This window comes from Lithobates pipiens, unplaced genomic scaffold, assembly GCF_037356315.1.
Source record: "Lithobates pipiens isolate NorthernLeopardFrog02 unplaced genomic scaffold, aLitPip1_a1.2 Scaffold_22, whole genome shotgun sequence".
Classification (NCBI taxonomy): Eukaryota; Metazoa; Chordata; class Amphibia; order Anura; family Ranidae; genus Lithobates; species Lithobates pipiens.
In genome coordinates, this window is record NW_027507784.1 from 11,443,269 (window position 1) to 11,452,133 (window position 8,865).

An 8,865-nucleotide genomic window follows, 5' to 3' on the forward strand; every position below is an offset into this window, starting at 1 on the left:
TACCGCACTCAAGCCTATGTACCGTAGCACCCTATACCAAGTTACCAGTCCTTATAAGAACTTTTGTGGACCAAGCAGGTTGTGTATTAGTGTTTAGCAGACTGTACGTCAGTCCCTATACCGCTGAAGGACTGCTGCAGTATAGGGCAGCGGTCAGCAGTGGTGCACGTCAACCCTATCTATTGTGGACCGATAGCGGTCCTTACAGAACAGCAGACTGTACCGCACTCAAGCCTATGTACCGTAGCACCCTATACCAAGTTACCAGTCCTTATAAGAACTTTTGTGGAACAAGTGAGTTGTGAATGTTTAGCAGACTGCAGCAGAAGGGCAGCAGTCAAGTATAATATCCTTTCTATATTTGGAAGAAAGAATATTATACATGTACAAGCCTATTACTGTACCACTGATACCAGTCCTGAAAAGAACCTTTGTGGAACTAATAATAACAGCAAGTCTTTAAAATTACCCTCACTGCCTGACAACACTGCTTCCTTCCTGTCCCTATACAAATTGGCAAAAAAAGAGAACGATTAGTGGTTACTGGAACAGCTCTTTTGTGGACCTTGATAGTAACAGCTAATGATGATGATGATGATGATGATGATGAAAGACTAATCTGGCTGTCCCTGTAGCATACACCGTCCTTTCCCTTTCTCTAAACTAACAAAAGACACTCAGGCTGCTGCAAGAATCAGCAGCACAGCAAACCTATCAACACCTAACACCTATACCAGTCCTGAAAAGAACTTTTGTGTACCAAATAGCTAGTGGTTTATCTCTCCCTACTCCACACAGGAACCTGTCCCTATCGTAACAGAAGAAAGAATGTAAAATGGCCACCGGATCGGGTGTATTTATAGGTTAGGGGGAATGTACAAGTGTCCATGTGCTGTCATGTCTCAATTGGCTGTCCTGTATCACATGATAAACGTGTCACCAAAGGTTAAAGTTCTTGTATACATTAAACACGTAAGTCCGCCGCGGCGAACGACGGAAAAAGGCGTTCGAACGTGCGGACCGCGAATGTCGGAAATTCGCCGCGAAACGACCGCCGGGCGAACCGTTCGGCCATCACTAGTCATTGACCATACACAGACACGGCCATATATGGTCAATGACGTAACTGTCACTTATGCTCAGGCCGAATCTTCCCTACCGAACAACCTGGAATTTTTAGCACTTAGAAAAAAAGAGATATTCTGACCAGAACATTTCTGACTTAAGGAGTTGGAGAAAATAACCATGTGAAGGTATCTCCAGTTTTTATGAACCAGTTCTGCTGTTTGTTCAGCACATCGAAATATAATTTTACCTTCTGAAAGAGTTTTATAGAGTTCTATTAGTTGAATTTTCGCAGCTTCAGATTTTTCTTTTTCGGGAATGAGGATGAGATGAGAGGACAGGCGGTCCAGGGATGTCTGTGTCCTCAGGATTCTCCATCTCGCTTCTTCACTGATATCTTCCATATCATCCAACAAGACCACCACCTTCTCTCTGCCTAGAGGAACACAGCACAGTGGGGTGTTATCCATGGTCAGGGCCATCTTTAATATTGATTTGACCCTGGGCAAAACTTTTCTTGGGGCCCCTCCCCCATACAGTCTTGCTCTCCACCTTCTCTACAATAAATAGTAGCTAGACTCAAAATCAGTTTACTGAATCGGATCAGGCAGCTATTACGATTGGTTGCCAGAGGTTACAGTGTATCATTACCGCTCACTGACTGGTTGCTAGAGGTTATAGCACACATTACCGCTCACTGATTAGTTGCTAGAGGTTACAGCACATGATTTCTGCTTGTTGATTGGCTGCTAGAGATTACTGTGGATATGACCTCAGAGGGGCAAGAAATACATATCAATGCCGCCGGCCGCCGCTATTTACAAATGAATGCTGGTAATTTACATGTAAACACAGGGTCTGCAGGTGAGTCATCTGCACACAACAATAGGGCAGAGCTGGGCAGCATTAGTAGCAGCACTTCACACTGAGATATCAGGACACAGCACGGGACTAAAAGCTCAAGGAACAAGGGAATTTAAACCAGGATAGTTGGCAAGTATGAGGCAGCTGCTTTGGGCCCCACAACAATGACAGGGCCCAGGGCAGCTGCCCCTTTTGCCCTGCCTTAAAAACGGCCCTGTCCATGGTGCCAGGATGTCAGTGGGTAAACCCGACAAAGCATGTCCAATAATATCCTGGATCTCAGACCCATCACTGTTTGTTTCCTAGATATAACACTGAGCTTTATCCATCACCGGGATCAATGTTATACTCAAGGAGAGCTACTAAAACCGGTAGCCAATCAGCTTCTAACTTCAGCTTCTTCAATTAAACCTCATGAATTCAGTTTAAATAAGAATGATCTCTTACCCAAGATAGTATTCAGATAACGCAGTTCATTGTCATATAAAGCTCCTTCTACATTGGCAACATTAACCCGTCCCTGGAGTCTGGTGTGATAGAGAATAATGGCACAACATTCTTTCACTTTCTCCTCCCATTTCAATCTGTTGTTGTTGGTGATGGGAAGATACTTTACTTCCAAGAGATCTGAATAGTCCTTCATGACAAAGTACTTCAACCATGAGAAGTTACTCTCGGGTGCCCTGGTGGTGATCCCCACCACATTCTTCTTCCTACTAAACAGTAAAACGTATTTTGTTATCATGGATAGAACAGAGAGTACACGGTGCTGCTCACTGCTGTCTTAAAGTGATACTAAACACACACTATTTCATTTTTATTATCCCTTTTCCTTCTGTGTAAGGATGATGGCACTGCAAATTATTTGAATTAAAAAAAAAACAAAAAAACAACATCTAAGAACCCTTTTCCTAATGCATATACAGTACAGCTCTCTCCCAGCCTGTCTGCAGAGAAACAGTGGCAGGTGGAGCTTCTAGTCCTCTGCTCCTGGTCACATCTTCAAAATAAAAAACCTGTGCTATTCAAAGTAAAACTAAACAATTGGTATCAATAAACTTAAATTGTCCTACAAATACATTTGCCCCTCCATCCCTTGTCTTGGAATAAAAGGGAGGCGAAGCCCCCATCAATCACCATATCTCCCAACTGACCTTGATTTTGAGGGACTGTCCCCGATTTGGGTGGACTGTCCATGAGTTGGGTGGACTGTCCCTGATTTGGACGGACTTTCCCCGATTTGGAGGGACTGTCCCCGAATTGGAGGGACTGTCCCCAATTTGGAGAGTCTGTCCCCGAATTGGAGGGACTGTCCCTGATTTGGAGAGACTGTGCCTGATTTGGCTGGATTGTCCCCGATTTGGACGGACTTTCCCCGATTTGGAGGGGGTGTCCCTGATTTGGAGGGACTGTGCACAATTTAGAGGGACTGTCCATGATATGGGCGGACTTTCCCTGATTTGGACAGACTTTCCCAGATTTGGAGGGACTGCCCCCGATCTGGACAGACTTTCCCTGATTTGGAGGGAGTGTCCCTGTTTTGGAGGGACTGTGCCTGAGTTGGAGGGACTGTGCCTGATTTGGAGGGACTGTCCCTGATTTGGACAGACTTTCCCTGATTTGGACGGACTGTCCCCGATTTGGACGGACATTCCCCGATTTGGAGGGACTGCCCTGATTTCTAGGGACTGTGCCTGATTTGGACGGACTTTCCCCGATTTGGACGGACTTTCCCCGATTTGGAGGGACTGTGCTTGATTTGGAGGGACTGTCCCCGATTTGGACGGACTTTCCCTGATTTGGACGGACTTTCCCTGATTTGGATGGACTTTCCCCGATTTGGAGGGACTGCCCCCGATTTGGATGGACTGTGCCTGATTTGGAGGGACTGTCCCCAATTTGGAAGGACTTTCCCTGATTTGGAGGGACTGTCCATGATTTGGATGGACTTTCCCTGATTTGGAGGGACTGTCCATGATTTGGACGGACTTTCCTTGATTTGGATGGACTGTTTCCGATTTGGAGGGACTGCCCCCAATTTGGACTGACTTTCCCTGATTTGGAGGGACTGTGCCTGATTGGGAGGGACTGGGTCTGATTTGGAGGGACTGTCCATGATTTGGACGGACTTTCCCTGATTTGAATGGACTGTCCCTGATTTGGAGGTGCTGTCCCAGACTGTCCCTCATATGGAACAATGTCCCTCAGTTCCTCTTCATTTTGATCTAAAATGTAGAGTTGTAAATAAAATGCACTTTTTATCTATCAAAGTGTTTTCCAGCGTGAAACCTTTCATCTGATTTATAAATTGCTGCATTTTTCAATTCCAAACACCAATATAAAAGTGCTTGCAGTTTTAACAAATCATTTTTTTTTTGTATAATTCTTCTCTAAGGGGGCGTGGCAGGGGGGGTGTCCTACACCTACATCCTTTTGCTAATAGGTGTCCCTCGTTCCCATCTCAAAACGTTGGGAGGTGTAGTCAAGATGTAATATCCCGCCCCCATTGTGTTTAGCTGGTTTAGTGGGCATGGAGGAGGAGGAAGGAGGGGACGGGGCTGTCCTTGTGTATACGCCCACATGTGTGACGCTATAGTCACACGGGCTGCTCAGATGTGATAGGGAGGAAATGGTCAGGGTAGAAAATACACTGAAAGCTGAGCAAGTGCAGAGTTACCAACATTGCTCTGCAACATCCCCAATGCCAGTGGGGACATGGCCAGAAGGGGGAGATAGAGAGCAGCAGGGCCAACCAGGATTTTTTGCAGAATACTCAAAATGATTCTCATAGTTGGCTGGGTGAGAATGAACAGCATGGAATACACCATTTATTCATAGTTTTTTTTTTTTTAAGATGTGGGTTTGGTAACACTTTAAACGAAAAGAGGAACTATAGTTTTTTTTTTTTTTTTTTTTTAAAGTCAGAAGCTACTGATATTTTAATCAGTTCCCGCCCGGCCAATAGTAGAATGACAGCCGGTCAGTGGTTTACTTATCCTGAGTGGATGACGTTCTCTCTGGAAGCGGCAATCGCGGGGCTGCGCAGCAGTGCGATCCGTCACAAGACGTGTCTTACAGGACACAGCCGAGGACTGATCAGAGTGCCAGCTCCTTGCCAGTACCATGTGACCGCCATGACGAATCACAGCAGGTCACGTGACAGTTGTACACAATAGATCAGGGATATGCAATTAGCGGACCTCCAGCTGTTGCAAAACTACAAGTCCCATCATGCCTCTGCCTCTGAGTGTCATAGTTGTGGATGTCAGAGTCTTGCTATACCTCATGGGACTTGTAGTTCTGCAACAGCTGGAGATCTGCTAATTGCATATCCCTGCAATAGATGGTTTCCAATCTATACAATTGTGTGGCTAGCTGTGATGGGTCAATTTATTTTATTTTTTTCCAAAAGGTTTTGTTGTCAAAAGAAACAAAATACAAAAGTCATAGCAAAGTGACAGGGAAAGTGTTAGGCCGCGTACACACGCGGGGACTGTTCGCCCAACTTTGTCCGCTGAACAGTGTTTCGGCGGACAGTCCGCTCGTGTGTGGGCTTTTAGCGGACAGTTTCAGCGAACAGTTTGCTGAACAAAGTTTTTCGGAAATTCCGAAAAACTGTCCGCTGAAACTTTGTTTCAGCGAACAGTCCCCTCGTGTGTAGGCTTGTTCGACAAACTAAGTTCCGCGCATGCTCAGAAAGGATTTACACGCCGAAGTTTGCATTGCAGTGTATAGGACGTCGTATTTTTCGTCCCGTCGTACGTGCCGTTCACGTCATCGCGCACGGTTTCAGCGGACTGTTCGTTCGTCGTGTGTGGGCAAGTCCGTCCATGCTAAGTTTGAGCGGACTGTCCGCTCAAACTGTTTGACGGACAAAGTTGAGCGAACAGTCCCCGCGTGTGTACGCGGCCTTACTTGGAATTTTACATTTTCTTACAAAGAGTATCGTTTGCCACCATAAAAATAAGAAAAGGTGACAATACAACTATCAGGTAAAGTGCGCTAAAAATATACAAAGTATACAACAAAGTAGAGCTGAATGATTCTGGCCAAAATGAGAATAAAGATCCAAAATCTTGCAGCGTAGCATCATCTTTCACATTATACAAAAAAAATGTGGCCAACTTTACAGTTCTTTTTTTAAATTTTTTTATTAATTAAAGTGCGCAAATACAATCAAAAGTGCTAATTTTAAAGGCTTATATGCAAGTTATTACCATAAAAAGTGTTTTGGGGACCTGGCGCCTGGGGACATGTATCAATGCTATTTTTATTTTTCAAAAAAAACTGACATTTTTTCAGCAGCAGTGATTTTAGTAATGTTTAAAGTGAAACAATAAAAATGAAATATTCCTTGAAATATCATGCCTGGGGGATGTCCTTAATATGCCTGTAAAGTAGCGCATCATTCCCGTGTTTAGCACAATACCACAGCAAAATTACATTTCTAAAGGAAAAAAAATATATAATTTAAACCTGCTCGCAGCTGTAATGTGTGTAATTGTTGGATCCCGGCAATATAGATGATGGGATCAGTGGCAGCGGTGGTGTTGAGGGGGCTAGGATCAGTGGCAGCAGTGGTGTTTAGGGGGGTGGGATCGGTGGCAGCGGTGATGTTGAGGGGGTGAGATCGTTGGCAGCAGTGATGCTGAGGGGGTGCGATTGGTGGCAGTGGTGGTTTTGAGGGAGGTGGGATCAGTGGCAGCGGTGATGTTGAGCGGGTGGGATCGTTGGCAGCAGTGATGCTGAGGGGGTGCGATCGGTGGCAGCGGTGGTTTTGAGGGAGGTGGGATCAGTGGCAGCGGTGATGTTGAGGAGGTGGGCTCAACCCCCCCCACGGTGTCCCTCTGTGTCCTCCAACCCACATGGTGGCCTGCACCTCCCCCATGGTGTTCCACTGTGTCCTCCACCCCCCATTGTGTCCTCCACCCCCACTCTGTCCTCCAACTCCCACTGTGTCCTCCAACCCCCTGTGTCCCCCTCTGTCCTGCACCCCCCCACGGTGCCCCCCTGTGTCCTCCACCCCCCACCACTGTGTCCTTCACCTCCCATGGTGCCCCCCTGTGTCCTCCAACCCCCTGTGTCCCCCTCTGTCCTCCACCCCCATGGTGTCCTGCACCCCCCACGGTGCCCCCCTGTGTCCTCCACCCCCACGTGTCCTCCACCTCCCACTGTGCCCCCCTGTGTCCTCCACAACCCCCCTGTGTCCTCCACAGCCCCCTGTGTCCTGAACCTCCCACGGTGCCTCCCTGTGTCTTACAAGGGATGTTACATGTAAACATCCCTTGTAATAGAAAAAAAGCATGACAGGCCCTCCTTAAATATGAGATCTGGGGGGTCAAAAAGACCTCATATCTCATATTTACACAATGCAATAATATATATATATTTTTTTTTTAATTCCCCTTTAAGAGCATTGGGATGTAAGTGATGTTTGACATTGCTTCTGTCTTCCAATGTTATGGAGCCGAGTAGGGACATCATTCCCTCCCTTGACTCCATGTCTCTCAGAGGGAAGGACCCAATCGTCTCCAGTAAGAGACCACCGGGGAGTGGGCGGGAGGAGGGGGGCACCTCTCCCACCCCCAATAAAAGAGATCTCGTGGTGAATCCGCCGTAGAGACCACTTTTATCTGAAAGCGGACCGCCCGCTGTTTAAAAAGATACCGGTAGCTGCTGCCATAACACCGGTATTACATATAACGACGGTGGGTGGCCTGGAATGAGTTAAATACCCCCAAAGGAAAGCTCTATTTGTGTGAAAAAAGGACAAAATCATATGGGTACAGTGTACTGAGTAATTGTCATTCAAAGTGTGAGAGCACCGAAAGCTGAAAATTGGTCTGGTTAGGAAGAGGGGTGTAAGTGCCCACCGGGAAGTGGTTAATAATTTGGACTCTTCCGTGGAGATCATATTTCTTTATACGTTCAGCAATCTGTCGGATGAACAATCGGCATTAAATACAACCAATCAGCATCCAGCTGGAGGAATAACATTTACAAGGATTTAGGAATTCATAGGAGTGTCTGCCTCTTTTCCGAATGGGGGGGTCTCTATTCTGGGGGGGGCAGTAAAATTGTTGGATTTTGGTCGGAGTTTCTGGCTGTACAGGAAACTCACACTGCACAGGCCTGATCAGAGTTCTCTCCCCCTCCCCCTCCCTTCCTTCTCTCCCCCTCCCCCTCCTCTATATGCAGTGATACAGATAGGAGATACAATGTGTTACCTTTTACTACTCTGTGACCAGGGGTTCCAACTCATCTCTGTCTGGATGATCTGTCAGTCTGTGTCCTTCTGTCCGTCTCCTCGTATTGTTCTGTCTGTCTTCTGTACGGATCTCTTCCTCCACTTACTTTCACTTTTACTTTAGTTTCAAATTCTGCGTCATGTCTGCCCCTCCCCCATAGAAGGATCTAGAGTGTCAGTATGATAACGCTCACTGACACTGCAATGAAGGCATACACAACTTTATATTATTATATCATTGTATTATTGTTTTATTGTATCATTGTATTATTATATCATTGTATTATTATATCATTGTATTATTATATCATTGTATTATTATATCATTGTATTATTGTATCATTGTATTATTATATCATTGTATTATTATATCATTGTATTATTATATCATTGTATTATTATATCATTGTATTATTATATCATTGTATTATTATATCATTGTATTATTGTATCATTGTATCATTGTATTATTATATCATTGTATTATTATATCATTGTATTATTATATCATTGTATTATTATATCATTGTATTATTATATCATTGTATTATTATATCATTGTATTATTGTATCATTGTATCATTGTATTATTATATCATTGTATTATTATATCATTGTATTATTATATCATTGTATTATTATATCATTGTATTATTATATCATTGTATTATTATATCATTGTATTATTA

General features: G+C 44.7%; 1 protein-coding gene across 2 annotated transcripts in view; it reads right to left on the reverse strand.

The window, feature by feature from the left end:
• The window catches only part of LOC144000368 (uncharacterized), a 74,119-nt gene extending 65,819 nt beyond the window's left edge, over positions 1-8,300 (reverse strand). The window contains exons 1-3 of one of the 2 annotated variants that reach the window (XM_077494167.1): positions 8,157-8,300; positions 2,377-2,645; positions 1,316-1,501 (exon numbers count right to left, since the gene is read on the reverse strand). In XM_077494167.1, the coding sequence (XP_077350293.1) occupies positions 1,316-1,501; positions 2,377-2,645; positions 8,157-8,191 (490 nt within the window). In that variant the 5' untranslated portion in view covers positions 8,192-8,300. The remainder of the gene's footprint in view (positions 1-1,315; positions 1,502-2,376; positions 2,646-8,156) is intronic. The other variant, XM_077494168.1, reaches the window with a different exon arrangement.
• Positions 8,301-8,865: the final 565 nt, after the last annotated feature.